Source organism: Mobula birostris, chromosome 2, assembly GCF_030028105.1.
Source record: "Mobula birostris isolate sMobBir1 chromosome 2, sMobBir1.hap1, whole genome shotgun sequence".
In the NCBI taxonomy this organism is placed as follows: Eukaryota; Metazoa; Chordata; class Chondrichthyes; order Myliobatiformes; family Myliobatidae; genus Mobula; species Mobula birostris.
The window spans coordinates 183,840,100-183,856,906 of NC_092371.1; the positions used below are offsets into that span (position 1 = coordinate 183,840,100).

Sequence of the window (16,807 nt, forward strand, 5' to 3'; positions counted from 1 at the left end):
TGAGTCCTGAGGCTCCTGTACCTTCTTCCTAAAGGCAGCAGTGAGAAGAGCATGACCAGAGTGGTGGGGGTCCCTGATGATGAATGCTGCTTTCCGGTGTCAATGTTTCAAGTTAATGTGCTCAACGGTGAGAAGGGTTTTACCTGTGATAGACTGAGCCATATCCACTACCTTTTGTAGGATTTTTCATTCAAGGGCATTGATGTTTCCATACCAGGCAGAGATGTAGCCAGTCGATATACTCTCCACTTCATATCTATAAAATGTTGTCAACGTTTTATACGTCATATCGAATCTTTGCAAAATCTGACATGCTTTCTTCGTCATTGCACTTATGTGCTGGGCCCAGGACAGGTCCTCTGAAATAATAACACCAAGGAACTTAAAGTTGCTGACCCTCTCCACCTCTGATCCCCTGAAAAGGACTAGTTCATGGACCTCTGGTTTCCTTTTCCTGGTCAATAATCAGCTCTTTGGTCTTGCTGACATTGAGTGACAGGTTGGTGTTCTGGCCCCTCAGCCAGATTTTCAATCACCCTCCTAAATGCTGATTCATCACCATCTTTGATTTGGCCTATCACTATGGTGTTGTCAGCAAACTTGAATATGGCATTGAAGTTGTGCTTAGACACACAGTCGTAAGTGTAAAGTGAGTTGAGCAGGGGACTACGCACACAGCCTTGTGGTGCACCAGTGCTGATGAATATCATGGAGGAAATGTTGCTGTCAATTCAAACTGACCTGGGTCTGCAGACTCCAGCAAGTTTAAGCACTCCCCAACAGTTCTAGCAAACCTACCTCAAGGATAGTTAGAAACCATAGAAAAACTACAGCACAGCGACAGGCCTTTTGGCCCTTCTTGGCTGTGCTGAACCATTTTCTGCCTAGTCCCACTGACCTGCACACGGACCATATCCCTCCATACACCTCCCATCCATGTATCTGTCCAATTTATTCTTAAATGTTAAAAAAGAACCCGCATTTACCACCTCGTCTGGCAGCTCATTCCATACTCCCACCACTCTCTGTGTGAAGAAGCCCCCCCCCCCAATGTTCCCTTTAAACTTTTCCCCCTTCACCTTTAACCCATTTCCTCTGTTTTTTTTCTCCCCTTGCCTCAGTGGAAAAAGCCTGCTTGCATTCACTCTATCTATACCCATCATAATTTTATATACCTCTATCAAATCTCCCCTCATTCTTCTATGGATTGTACCCCTCGAGGTCAGGTCTAACCTGTTCTTTTCGTACTGGTCTTACCTTCGCCTGAAGAGATTACAATGATCCAGAATTCTGAAACCCTGCCCCCCTGCTTGAATTCATCTGACAAATCACTCTATTCTTACCCTCACTGGCACGTGGCACAGGCAGTAATCCAGTGATTACTACACTGGAGATGATTAATCACTTTCTGCTACAATGCTTCGTAAGCTACTGAGAATGTGGAAAGGAGCCAGTCAGTGTTGAATGTTATATTGTTAAGTTTGGGCTGATATTCTGGCTAATATACTCCTCTTCTGAGTGGGGAATAAGTTGTAAAACCCCCATATGGAGATTAAATATACAAGCTAAACCTATTTCAGTGTGGTCTATGAAAGACACTGAAGTATATACCATTAGAATGTTATTCAGTTTCTTAACAAATTAGTGTAAATCTATCTGTTGTGATCTTGCACTTTATCATTTATCTGCAATGCACTTTTTCAGAAATTTTACACTTCATTCTGCACTGTTTAATGATTTAATCTGTATGAACAGTGTGCAAGGCAAGCTTTTATACTGTATTGTTACATGTGATAATAAACTAATACCAATGCCAAATACATCAAATTTATGTTTGCCATTATTTATTCTTCTCAGCAATGCAGCAGATATATTACAGTTCAATGTTGTTATTTTCAGAGTTTATATAACAAAAATTGTAATTATATCGTTTAAGAACAAAAACTGAAATTACTTTACTGCGAAATTACAACAAAATACGATACTTTAATGCTCTTGGTACCCGGTTTATCACAAGTCTTCCATCATAGCTTAAAGATGCAAACAACCATGGATCAGCGGAGGACCATTCCACTGCATAGACGCTATCCTCGTGTTCTTCATACGTAGCTATTATGCTATCCTGTAGTGGCTCTTTCCTACGAAGAAAAATCAATAAAATAATCACTAAATACTTTTAGCACCTGGTAGATATCTCCTGGTAGGTGCCTACATAGCTTAAAAATACAACCTAATGGAATACTACCTTCAATTACATTATTTTGTAGTACTTATTGCATAATCGTGTTGGTGCGTGATTAAAGCCACCAAGTTTCTTGCACAGTGTACTCAAACAGTCAACGTTATTAATTTTCCTACAGGTGACTCAGGACAAATTGTTTAGCCTCTTTGTATTTTTGATTCAATGAATGGATGTTAATGGATATTATCTGTCATAACCACTTCCATTAGGAGCAATTACTCTGGAATAAATGCATCTGCAATTACTGCGCTCCCTTCCCTTTGTATTTCCAAAGTTAACAAGTTTGTACTTCCTGTCCATAACTTATTTTGTTGCAATGCATGGTCACACTTGGACAAAACTTTCCCACTGTAAATTCCTGAAATTTCATCTAATTTTGCAATCATTATTATCAGTATATGCTCCTCCAATACCCACCTTAAGGAACAAGTTTGTGAGTTATATAGTTTACATTACACTTTCAGCTCAAAGTATGCAATTATTTCATTTCTCACACACCAATAAATTACTCTATCCCCAACAGCAGAAATTCCTTTATATATAATAATCATGCACAATACAGTATGCTATGGGTCCTCGTATAATGAGAGAGAATCCAAGCTTCTCGAGTTCAATGTCCACATACAATGTCCTTTAACTTTCTTTACTTTTGTCTCATTTTTAATCTTCCCTTTGTTTCTTATTAATGTCCTGTAAAACATATTCCTAAATTTCTTTCTCCACAGCAAAATAACCATTGGCCCTTTTATTGCAGACAAATTCAATGTGCAATTTTGTTTTCAAGTCAAGTCACTTTTTATTGTCATTTCGACCATTACTGCTGGTACAGTACACAGTAAAAATGAGACATTTTTCAGGACCATGGTGCTATATGAAACAATACAAAAACTACACTGAACTACGTAAAACAACACAAAAACTACACTAGACTACAGACCTACCCAGGATAGCATAAAGTGCACAAGTGCAGGCATTACAATAAATAATAAACAAGACAACAGGCACAGTAGAGGGCAGTAGGTTGGTGTCAGTCCAGGCTCTGGGTATTGAGGAGTCTGATGCTCTTGCTGCTCTTAATAGGGCACTATTACCTGATGAAGACGAAGGTAGAAAGACCCAATATTCTCAGCATCTCTCACAAGCACAACCACCAATGCCCCCCATGATCTTTTATTTAGCAGTGAGATAATCAATAAACAAAAGGAACTAGTTAGTTGTTTTTCATTAAGTTGGAAGGAAAATAAACTCGCAAGATATATCCCCCCCAAAAAAAATTAAATGAATACTTAAAGTGAAGAAAATGCTCACGCAAAGAATAGGGGTTCAAATCCTGCTCTCCGAATTGAACACAAAACCTAACCTGGCATATTTGAACAGATTGAGTGCTGCAACAACTTTCACGTGTTATTAAACCAAGGCTCATCAACCTACTCAAGTGTACAGAAAGAATCTTGTGGCATTATTTGAAGAGCAGCAAGGTTGTTGCAGTGTGCTGACATTCATTTACCAACTGAATGGCATCAATAAAGAAGATTATGTAGTTATTCATTTCATTGTTAAGACCACACTATTTTCTCATAGTGAGTATACATGAAATGTACTTCATTGGTTTTGGGATATTTCAGTACCATGATGGAAGCTATTTAAATAGATTTTTTGTGTTTAATTGTTCTTTGTAGTTTTCTTCCTAATGCTTTAATTTAGTTTCAAACAGATCTTCATTATGACAGATTTGAGTTTTTCCTGTAGGATTACTGGAACCATTTTTGAATGAAAAGTCAAGGTAGACAACTAGCTTTAAGTTTTAAACTTCGGACCGTGCTCAAGGAACATCATTATGTGACAAGTAACCTTCAGAGTAAAAATGAACATGATCATTTTTATGACAGAGTAACCTTCCATATGACATTCCTGTATTTCTTTCTAAAATTTTTGTTTTTGTGCAGGTTACCACCTATATAGCCAAAATGTTAAGTGATAAACAGCTTAATTAAATTTAAGTTGGAACTATTAGCTATAAAAATGTCATTAACAGTAATGTGAAAAGCCATCCTCAAGGATCAGTAAATCTGAACAATGACACTAAAAGCATTTACACTAATGCAAAAGATCAATGTTTTCATCTGTTAATAACATTTCTCAAGCATGTACACTCTATTATGCCACTTTATTTGGTACACCTGTGCACCTGCTCATTACTGCAAATATCTAATCAATGAATCATGTGACAGCAACTCTATGCATAAAAAGGTGCAGACATGGTCAAGAGCTTCAATTGTTATTCATATTAAACATCAGATTGGGGAAGAAATTTGATCTAAGTGACTTTGGCTGTAGAAAACTGGTTAATGCCAGGTAGAGTGGTTTAAGTATCTCAGAAACTGCTAATCTCCTGGGATTTTCATGCTCAACCATCTCTAGAGTTTACAGAGGATGGTGTGACAAACAAAAAACATCCAGTAAACAGCAGTTCTCTGGACATAAACGCTTTGCTAATGAAATAGATCAGAGGAGAATGGCCAGACTGGTTAAACAGACAGGAAGGTGACAGTAACTCAAATATCCATGCGTTACAACAGGAATGTAAAGAAGAGCATCTGTGACTGCACAACACATTGAATCTTGAAGTGGATGGGCTACAGCAACACAAGACCACAAACATACACTCAATGGCTACTTTATTGGGTACAGGAGGTACCTAATAAAATGGTCACTGAGTGTTTTTAATCAGTAGCTAATCTAGATAGGTTGTGCTTATTTAAAATTAATTGGAAAACCCTGAAACACAAAGTCTAGTTTTTAATTCCCTGCAGTTTGAAAGTACAGTTGTGGCAGTGTCTTGACCTCACAATCTGTCTCGTTATGATCTTGCAGTTTAATGTTACTCACAAAGCACCTTCTGAGTAGCTGTTACACCTACTCTGCATTGCAAAAGGTTCTAGTACTTTCCCAGTATATATGATGAATAAACTCTCCTCGGGCTTCCAGCCTAGTACAGGTATCGAATTTAGCCGATATTTCGATGACAAACTCAGCCATCTTCATCAGGGATGATGCCTAGACACATCTAGTCCAGTGGTATATATACCCCTGTCATTCGTCCCTCCTGATTGGTTAATCCACATCCAATCAGGTTTCCGCTGTCCTTGCTTACAATCAAATTGCAGTTCTTACTTAGAGTGAGACCTTCCTCTTTGTTAAAATTCTTTTCCTCTAGTTTTATTTCAATGGCTTCTTTCACCAGGTGGTCCAAAAACCCATTGGCGCGGCACAGTAGTTTTGTGCATCGAAGTCAATCCTATGGCCTTTGTAAACACAATGTTCTGCTACCACCAACTTCTCCGGGTAACCCAAATGGATACACCTCCTGTGCTCATAGGATTGATACTGACTTTGTGGGGAAAGCCAGAAAGTAGCAGCAGTAAGTGGTTGCCTCTCTGACTGGGGGCCTATGACTAGTTGTGTGCTACAGAGATCAGTGGTTAGTCCGTTGTTGTTTGTCATCTATATCAATAATCTGGATAATAATGTAGTAAACCCAATCAGCAAGCTTGCAAATGACACCAAGACCGGGGGCACCGTAGACTGAGGAAGATCGTCAAAGCTTGCAGTGAGATTTGGATCATCTGGGAAAATGGGCTGAAAAATAGCAGATGGAATTTAATGCAGGCAAGTGTGAGGTGTTGCACTTTGCGAGCATCAATCACAGTAGGTCCTACACAGTGAGCGGTCGGGCACTGAGGAATCCATGGAGCAAAGGGATCTGGGAATACAGGTCCATAATTTCATGGAAGCGACATAACAGGTAGATAGGGTCATAAAGAAAGCTTCTGGCACATTAAAGTACAAGTGTTGGCATGTTGTGTTGAAGTTGTACAAGACATTAGTGAGGCCTAATTTGGAGTACTGTCTGCAGTTTTGGTCACCTCCCTACAGAAATGATGTAAATAAGGTTGAAACAGTACAAAGAAATTTTACAAGTAAGTTGCTGGGACTGGAGGACCTGAGTTATCAGGAATGATTGAATAGGATAGAACATTATTCCCTAGAACATAGAAGATTGAGGAGAGATTTGATAGAGGGAATCAAAATTATGAAGGGTATAAACAGGGTAAATACAAGAAGGCTCTTCCACTGAGGTTGTATGGGACTAGAACTAGTGGTCATGGGTTAAAGATGAAAGGCGAGAAGTTTAAGGGGAACATGGGGAAACTTCACTCAGAGGGTGGTGAGAGTATGGAACGAGCTTCCAGCACAAGTGGAGGATGCGATTTCAATTTCAACATTTGTTTGGACAGGTACAAGGATGGTTTTGAGGACTATGGGCTGAGTGCAGGTCGATGAAACTACACAGTTTAAATGAGACGTTCCTCATACAGTAACACTTTATTCTTGGAATCATTCTCATGAACCTTCTCTGAACCCTCTCCAATGCCAGTATATCCCTTCTAAAATAAGGAGCCCGAAACCGCACACAATACTCCAAGTGTGGTTTCACAAGTGCCTTATAGAGCCTCAACATCACATCCCTGCTCTTATGTTCTATACCTCTAGAAATGAATCCCAACATTGCATTCATCTTCCACCACCAGCTCAACCTGGAGGTTAACCTTTAGGGAATCCTGCACAAGGACTCCCAAATCCCTTTGCATCTCTGCATTTTGAATTCTCTCCCCATCTAAATTATAGTCTGCCCATTTATTTCTTCCACCAAAGTGCATGACCACACACTTTCTAACATTGTATTTCATTTGCCACTTCTCTGCCAATTCCCCTAAACTATCTAAGTCTCTCTCCTCCACCTATCTTTGTATCATCTGCAAATTCAGCCACAAATCGATTAATCCCATAGTCCACATCATTGACATACATCGTAAAAAGCAGCGATCCCAACACCGACCCCTGTGGAACTCCACTGGTAACTGGCAGCCAGCCAGAAGAGAATCCCTTTATTCCTGCTCTCTGTTTTCTGCTGATCAGCCAATGCTCCATCCATGCAAGTAACTTCCCTGTAATTCCATGGGCTCTTATCTTACTAAGCAGCCTCATATGTGGCACCTTGCCAAAGGCCTTCTCAAAATCCAAGTACACCACATCTACTGCATCTCCTTTGTCTACCCTGCTTGTAATTTCCTCAAACAATCGCAGTAAGTTAGTCAGGCAGGATTTTCCTTTCAGGAAGCCATGCTGGCTTTGGCCTATCTTGTCATGTGCCTCCAGGTACTCCATAATTTCATCCCTAACAATCGATTCCAACAACTTCCCAACCACTGATGTTAGGCTGACAGGTCTATAGTTTCCTTTCTGCTGCCTCCCACCCTTCTTAAGTAGCGGAATAACATTTGCTATTTTCTAGTCATCCGGTACAATGTCAGAATCTATCAATTCTTGAAAGATCATTGTTAATACCTCCACAATCTCTCCAGCTACTTCCTTCAGAACTTGAGGGTGCATTCCATCAGGTCCAGAAGATTTATCTACCCTCAGTCCATTAAGCTTCCTTGAGCATCTTCTCAGTCATAATTTTCACTGCACCTACTTTGTTTCTATGGTTCTACTTTACTCTCCCGACATTCTTGAACGTCCGGTGCAATGTCAGGTACAATGTCCGGTACAATGTCTCATGCCATTGCAATTTCCTTTATTCCATCGATATACCTACACATTGGAATTTAGTTTCTCCTTCTCAAATTTCAAAGAGAACTCGATCATATTGTGATCACTGTTCCCTCAGGGTTTCTTAACCTTAAGCTCTCTTATCACCTCCGGATCGTTGCACAACACCCAATCCAGCACAGCCGATCCCCTAGTGGGCTCAACAACAAGCTGTTCTAAAAAGCCATCCCTTAGACATACTACAAATTCTCTCTCTTGAGGTCCAGTACTGGCCTGGTTTTCCCAATCCACTTTCATGTTAAAATCCCCAATGATTATCATGACGTTGCCCTTGTGATATGCCTTTTCTATCTCCTACTATAATTTGTAATCCTCATCCTGGCTACTGTTTGGAGCCTGTATACAACTGCCAATAGGGTCCTTTTACCCTTGCCATTTCTGAACTCAACCCATAGAGACTCTACACCTACCGATCATCCCTTTCTAATGATTTAGTATTATTTCCTATAATCGGGGCAACACCACCCCCTCTGCCTACTAACCTATATTTCCGATACACCATATATTCTTGGACATTCAGCTCCCAATGTGAGCCATCCTTTAGCCAAGTTTCAGAGATGGCCACAACGTCATACCTGCCATTCTGCAGCTGAATTTCAAGATCATCCATTTTATTTTTTATGCTGTGTGCATTCAAATATAACACTTTCAGTCCAGTTGCTTTCTGTTGTAAATCATCCCACTGGTTGTAATTATGCCTCATCTCCTGCCTATCCTTCCTATCATCTCTGTTGCACGCTATCTTCAATTTATTTCTGTTTTCCCCTTCCTCAGTCCTATCACTCTGGTTCCCATCCCCCTGCCAAATTCGTTTAAACCCTCCCTAACAGCTCTATGAAACCTGCCTGCTAGGATATTGGACTCCTTTGGGTTCAGGTGTAACCCATCCTTTTTGTACAGGCCGTACCTCCCCCAGAAGAGGCCCCAGTGATCCAGGAACCCGAAGCCCTGCCCCTTACACCATTCTCTCAGCCATGCATTGATATGCCTGATCATGCTATTCGTGCGTTCGTTAGCAGATGGCACAGGCAGCAATCCCAAGATTACTACCCTGGAAGTCCTGCTTTTCAGTTTACTACCTAACTCCCCGAATTCTCTCTTCCAGACCTCCTCCCTTTTCTACCTATGTCATTAGTACCAATGTGTAACAAGACTTCTGGCTGTTCACTCTCTCCCTTCAGAATACTCTGCACCCGATCCAAGACATCCCGTACCCTGGCACCTGGGAGGCAACAAACCATGCGGGTATCTCTATCAGGCTGACAGAACCTCCTGTCTGTTCCCCTTACTATGGAATCCCCTATGACTACCGCATTCCTCATCTTCTTCTCTCCCTTCTGCACCAGGAAACCGGGCTCAGTGCCAGAAACCCAATCACCGTGGTCATCCTCTCAGGTCACCCCCACTCTCCCCCCCCCCCCACAACAGCATCCAAAACGAGATAATGATTACTGAGGTGGATGGCCACAGGGGTGCTCTCTACTATCTGACCTCATATCTGAAGTCATATTGCAGCAAGATAAAATTTTGGTTAGACCACACTTGATGTGGAGGCTTTGGAAATGGTGTAGAGGAGGTTCACCAGAGTGCTACTTGGTTAAGGTATGAGCTGGAAGGAGAGCATGTGCAAATTTGGAGCTAGGGGGGAACCTTTTGAAGATTATAAAATTATGGAAGGTATAGTAGACTGTCAGAAACTTCTTTCCACTATAGAGATGTTGAGTATTAGAGGACATCCATTCAAGGTGGGGGAGGGGAGAGATTTTGTTTTATAAAAATGCAGAGAATAGTAGGTGCCTGGAATCAGCTGTCAAAAGTAGTGGTGAAAACAGATTTGTCAGTGGCATTTACAAGACTGATAGACACATGAATATGCAGCAAGTGGAAGGATATGATTCATGTACAGGCACAAGAGATTAGTTTAATTCAGCGTCATGTTTGGCCCACACATCGAAGGTCAAAAGGCCTGTTCCTGCGCAGTTCTGCTCTCTATTTTTTGTGCTCCATGTGCAAAGGCACAGTGAACAGGAAATAGAGAAATGGCTAACATAAATTAATCCAAGATGCAGAAACATCTTATCCGGCTGTTAGCATTATGGATAACACAGAATGAAAAGAGATGACAGAACCTGACTTTTGTCCAGTGCTAGCAAACCTTTATACAAAACATTAGTCTTTAGCAGTAATCTTCACAACCATGAGGAACTGGTTCCAGAAACAGAAGGAACCAATCTGAAGTCCAATGCCAGTCCTAAAATGGAAGAACTTTGTTCTATGAACTCAACACTTCTTGGCTGTGCTATCTTATCTCTCGAAAGCTGATCAGTATGATTTAATTGCTGCAATAAAGCACAAGTTCAATTTGTCTTGGGTATTTGTGACCGACCTGTTACAAATGACAATGGTTAATTGAAGGTAATTTACAAATGAAATTAATTGTAGGTTTTATCAACTTATTGACGATAAGTTGCCCTGCCCTGGCCCAAGGTCTCGTGATAATAGCAACAGAGGAAGGGCTACAAGTTTACTAGCTTAACTTTTCCACTTGATTTTTGGCTAGGCTCCACATGTACAGTCTTATATAAAATTTAAATTGATTTGAACATTTTAAATTCATCTAAAATTTACAGTTTTATTTTTGAAACCACATTTTCTATTCCCACAAACTCATATTGAAAGTATGAGTAGAATTAAGATCAGTGATAATCCGTGGAATTTTCTCTTGGATCTTGTGGTGTGGGTAACACAGGCAAGGCAGTAATCATTCTTGCTTCTCCCAAAGCATGAACCATTCTTTGTGAAAATGGGGAAGGTTTCTTCAGGAGTTCCTTCTCTAAACCATAGCCAGAAAATTACCAAAATATTACAAAACTATTCACATGCAGTAGTTGTTGATATTACTATAGAACTTCTCATACACTTTAAAAGACAGTCTTTCAAAGGATATAATTATGTGAACAGTGACATACTTCTCTTCATGCTGGTTCTCCTCTTGGTCACTTAAATCATCATCATCCATTAAGTGGCCGAAGGGCTCTGACGAAATAGACACCATGTTGGAAAGAATGACTCTGCTGTCACTGCTGGCAGTCAACACTAACTGATCATGTGAATGATTGTATCGGACACTCCAGACCCTGCATACAGAAGGAGAGAAATATTTTTGTAGAAATCATAGAGAACAACTTTGCTGAATACTTTTAATACATAAAAAGAGATCACAGTGTAGCTATATACTTGCCTGTACTGTTGACTGATTAATTATTTTGCCAAAGGTTGGATATTACAGCTAAGAAATTAGCTATGCACAGGTTTACCTAACCATTAAGATTATGACTTGCTCCAAATTCACCTTTAGTCTTCCTGTCCATCAGATCAGCACGCCACAGACTAATCAGGCAGTGGAACCCTTTAGAAAATCTGCAAAGCCACTCTCCATGTTAAATTCCAGGTAGGTTCAGAAATTATGAGGCCAGCAGGAGAGATTAAATGAGTTAAAATGGCAATAATCTACAGCTCTGCTGTAAAGCATTTAAAAATGAGTGCTGAAATCATAAATTTGGTTAGTGAGGAATATGAAGGAACAGGGGAAGGAAATACTGTTTGGCACCTTCACTACCTGTGCTGGATTGTATTACCTGCAGGCAGTATTTTTAAAAAATTGTCTAGTACAAATTGTATTATTGAAAATTAAAGCTCATTGGAGAAAATAAAAGGAAAAAGACTGATACATGTATTAATCTCCAGCAGAAGAACTCTGTAGTTAATAACAAAGTAAGTGTTAAATAAACACAAACCAATAAAGAAAACAAGATTTGGTAAGGAAAGGAGAGCACAATAGTGATGCAATTCAAGCTTGAAAGCAGAGTACAAAAGTCAGCTACTACTGTAATACTCATTTATCACACAAAAATGAAGACATTTCTACCACCAAGTTTTCTTTAAGTTACAGTAGCGTTCTCTGAGTTAACTAATTGCATTTTTTCATATAATTTGAAAACTTTAAATTTATTAACTGCTCATGTAGTTTAACACATACCCAAAGGAAAATCAATTATTATGCTTTGAATCACAGTATATAAAATCTTTGCATTGTATGATCCAATTTTCACGAGAAAGCTGACATCACTGGGGAATGTACAGAGCATTTCCACAGATCACTGAGAGCTTCCCCAAGCAATCATTTATTCATTTATTGATTGAATGATTGAGATACAGTGTGGAATAAGCCCTTCCGGCCCTTCCGGCCACGCCACCCAGCAATCCTCCAATTAAATGGTAGCCTAATCACAGGACAATTTACAATGACCAATTAACCTACCGACCGGTACGTCTTTGAACTGTGGGAGAAAACTGGAGCAACCGGAAGAAACCCGCACTGTCATGGGGAGAAGGCAGTGGTGGGAATTGAACCCAGGTTGCCTGTACCGTAAAGCATTGTGCTAGCTACTGTGCTACTGTGCCGTCCTATACACATACACAGAGAAAATCAGTTTCACTGTGACATCAATCTTTTCATCTCCCTCCATTCAATTCCCAGTTTTTGCTTGGTCATTCTGGCCTTCTTGCATTTCCTAACCCTACTGTAATCCTCATACTGCATCGTGATCTCTTACCCCATCACTTTCTTCCATCCTCCACCCCCACTTTGATTTTCCCCCACATAATTTCCTCATCTAGTCTCTACACTTACTCTTATTTTGAAAAATCATGGAGGCAAAGATTGTAGTACATTTTGTACCCATCCAAAAACACTGGCTGCTTTGAACATTGTGTGGTAATGAATATTGGATCACTGGACCTTTAGAGCAACGGGTATATTCAGTCAAATTCAAAGTGTGAAAATACATGTGCCAGATTTTTTATCCTTCCAAAAGCATTTAAGATATTTTTACAAGTTTCACATCAAACATCCAAGTTAGAAAACAAATAAGCAACTCTGATGGGATAGAAGCAGAGAGTCAATCTCAGGAAAATAAAACCAGTTACTTCCCTCTGAATTTCATTCTGTAAAAGTTAACTTTCCGGTGCCGGTATCTGGGCCTTTGAACACAGAGCAGAACAGCACAAGAACAAGGCCTTCAGACGAGGATATGCCAAATTAATTAAACTAAAAGTCTAAACAGTCTCTTCTGATTACAAGAGTCTGTATCTCTCCATATTCACATGCCTATCAAAGAACGTCTTAAATGCCTCTATAGTACTTGCCACTACTAACATCCCTGACAGCACATTCCAGGCCCGACCACTCTGCATAAAATACTTGACCCACAAATGAGCTTGAAGCTCAGGTGCGAATGGGTACTATGATGTTGTTGGGATAACGAAGACATGGCTGCAGGGGGATCAGACCTGGGAATTGAATGTACAAGGGTATATGTGCTATCGAAGGGACAGAAAGGTAGGCAGAGGGGGTGGGGTGGCCCTGTTGGTGAGGAATGAGATTCAGTCCCTTGCAAGGGGGGACATAGAATCAGGAGAAGTAGAGTCAGTGTGGATAGAACTGAGGAACAGTAAGGGCAAAAAGACCCTAATAGGTGTTATCTACAGGCCCCCAAACAGTAGCATGGATATTGGGTGCAAGTTGAATAGGGAGTTAACAATGGCATGTGGCAAAGGAAATGTTGCAGTAGTTATGGGGGATTTCAACATGCAGGTGAACTGGGAAAATCAGGCTGGTACTGGACCCCAGGATAGGGAGTTTGTAGAGTGCCTACGGGATGCATTTTTGGAGCAGCTTGTACGAGAGCCAACCAGGGATAAGGCTATTCTGGATTTAGTGTTGTGCAATGAACAGGATTTGGTAAGTGATCTTGAAGTAAAGGAGCCATTAGGAGGTAGTGACCATAATATGATAAGTTTTTATCTGCAAGTTGAGAGGGATAAGGGCAGATCAGAAGTGTCAGTATTGCAGTTGAACAAAGGAGACTATGGAGCCATGAGGGAGGAGCTGGCCAAAGTTGACTGGTAGGATATCCTAGCAGAAAAGACAGTGGAACAGCAATGGCAGGTATTCTTGGGAATAATGCACAAGGTGCAAGATCAGTTCATCCCCCGGAGAAGGAAGGATTCAAAGGGGGAAAGTGGCCACAGTGGTTGACAAAGGAAGTCAGAGATAGCATAGCATTAAAAAAGAAGTATAACAGAGCTAAGGTGAGTGGGAAGATGGATGATTGGGAAATTTTTAAGGAGCAACAGAACTTAACTAAAAAGACAATACAGGGAGAAAAAATGAGGTATGAACGCAAGCTAGCTAGGAATATAAAGGAGGATAGCAAAAGTTTTTTTAGGTATGTGAAGAGAAGGAAGATAGTTAAGAACAATGTTGGGCCCTTGAAGAATGAATTGGGAGAAATTGTTATGGGAAACAGAGCAATGGCACACGAATTTAATACGTACTTTGGATCTGTCTTCACTAGGGAAGACACAAGCAATCTCCCAGATGTATGCAAGGACATAGGGTAACAGAGGAACTGAAACAGATTGACATTAGGAAGGAAATGGTGATGAGTAGACTAATGGGACTGAAGGCTAACAAATCCCCAGGTCCAGATGGTCTGCATCCTAGGGTACTAAAGGAGGTGGCTCTGGAAATTGCAGATGCATTGGTGACCATTTTCCAATGTTCCTTAGATTCAGTATCAGTTCCTGAGGATTGGCGAATGGCTAATGTTATCCCACTTTTTAAGAAAGGAAGGAGGGAGAAAACAGAGAACTATCACCCTGTTAGCCTAACATCAGTAGTGGGAATGATGCTAGAGTCTATTATTAAAGATGAAATAGCAGCATATCTTGATAGCAGTGATAAGATTGGGCCGAGCCAGCATGGATTTACCAAGGGCAAATCATGCTTGACTAATCTATTGGAGTTTTTTGAGGATGTAACCAGGAAGATAGACGCGGGAGATCCAGTGGATGTGGTGTACCTTGACTTTCAGAAGGCATTTGATAAGGTACAACATAGGAGACTGGTGGGTAAAATCAGAGCTCATGGCATTGGGGGGAGGATATTGACATGGATAGAAAACTGGTTGGCTTGGTTGGCAGATAGAAAGCAAAGGGTAGCAGTGAATGGGTGTTTCTCGGAATGGCAGGTGGTGACTAGTGGGGTGCCACAGGGCTCGGTATTGGGACCACAGCTGTTTACGATTTATGTCAATGATTTAGAGGAAGGCATTGTGAATAACATCAGCAAGTTTGCTGATGATACCAAGCTGGGTGGCAGTGTGACATGTGATGAGGATGTTAGGAGGATTCAAGGTGACTTGGATAGGCTGGGTGAGTGGGCAGAAACTTGACAGATGGCGTTTATTGTGAATAAGTGTGAGGTTATTCACTTTGGGAGCAACAACAGGAAGGCAGATTATTATCTGAACGGTGTGGAGTTAGGTAAGGGTGAAATACAAAGAGATCTAGAAGTACTTGTTCATCAGTCTCTGAAGGTGAATGAGCAAGTGCAGCAGGCAGTGAAGAAGGCTAATGGAATGTTGGCCTTTATTACAAAGGGAATTGAGTACAAGAGCAAGGAAAACCTTTTGCATTTGTACAGGGCCCTGGTGAGACCACACCTGGAGTATTGTGTGCAGTTTTGGTCTCTAGGGTTAAGGAAGGACATCCTGGCTGTGGAGAAGGTGCAGCGTAGGTTCACTAGGTTAATTCCTGGGATGTCCAGACTGTCTTACGTACAGAAGTTAGAAAGACTGGGCTTGTACACTCTGGAATTAAGGAGATTGAGGGGGGATCTGATTGAGACATATAAGATTATTAAGGGATTGGACAAGATAGAGGCAGGAAATATGTTCCAGATGCTGGGAGAGTCCAGTACCAGAGGGCATGGTTTAAGATTAAGTAGGTCATTTAGGACAGAGTTGAGGAGGAACTTCTTCTCCCAGAGAGATGTGGAGGTGTGGAACGCGCTGCCTCAGAAGGTAGTGGAGGCCAATTCTCTGGATGCTTTCAAGAAGGAGCTAGATAGGTATCTTATGGATAGGGGAATCAAGGGTTATGGGGACAAAGCAGAAACCGGGTATTGATAGTAGATGATCAGCCATGATCTCAGAATGGCGGTGCAGGCTTGAAGGGCCGAATGGTCTACTTCTGCACCTATTGTCTATAAATCTCCTTTGAACTTACATCCTCTCACTTTAAATGCATGCCCTTTGGTATTAGACATTTCAAATCTCGGAAAAAGATACTGTCTGTCTACTCTACCAATGCGCTTCATAATCTTATGAACTTCTATCAAGTCTCCGCTCAAACAAACCATGTTTGTCCAACCTCTCCCCCTAGCACATGCGCCCTAATCAAGGCAGCATTCTGGTAATCTTCTTCCGTACCCTCTCCAAAGCCTCCACTCCATTCCTATAAAAGAGTGACAAACATTGAATACAGTAATAAAAATGCAGCCTAACCAGAGTTTTATAAAACTAGAAAATAACTTCCCGACTTTTAAACTCAATGCCTTAACTAATAAAGGCAAGCATGCTTTCTTTTACTACCCGACCAACTTGTTCAGCCACCTTCAGGGAGCTATGGACTTGGACCTCGAGATCCCTCTGCACAACACTGTTAACAACCTTGCCATTTACTGTGTCCCTTTACATTTGACATCCCAAAGAGCAGCACCTCAAACTTAGCCAGATTAATTTCCTACGGCCACTTCTCCACCCATATTACAATTGATTTGCATCCTGCTGTATCCTTTGGAAATCTGCTACACTATACATTTGTACAATGCAACCAATCTTTAAACCAATCTTTAGCAGTGAACCATCTGATTGGCCCATCTTTGGGAGTTCTCTTTGGGAACTAGTTGAGTTGATCAGCATTTCTGATCTGGCTATTGTTCACGATTGCACTTAAATAAAAAAATCTGCAAACTTACTAACC

General features: G+C 40.8%; 1 protein-coding gene across 2 annotated transcripts in view; it reads right to left on the minus strand.

Moving 5' to 3' along the window:
• Positions 1 to 1,837: 1,837 nt before the first annotated feature.
• Positions 1,838 to 16,807, minus strand: part of eipr1 (EARP complex and GARP complex interacting protein 1) — a 120,113-nt gene continuing 105,143 nt past the window's right edge. For both annotated transcript variants that reach the window (XM_072251155.1, XM_072251156.1), the window contains 2 exons: positions 10,888 to 11,055; positions 1,838 to 2,138 (listed from right to left, as the gene is read on the minus strand). In XM_072251155.1, coding sequence (XP_072107256.1) covers positions 1,967 to 2,138; positions 10,888 to 11,055 — 340 coding nt within the window. In that variant the 3' untranslated portion in view covers positions 1,838 to 1,966. The remainder of the gene's footprint in view (positions 2,139 to 10,887; positions 11,056 to 16,807) is intronic.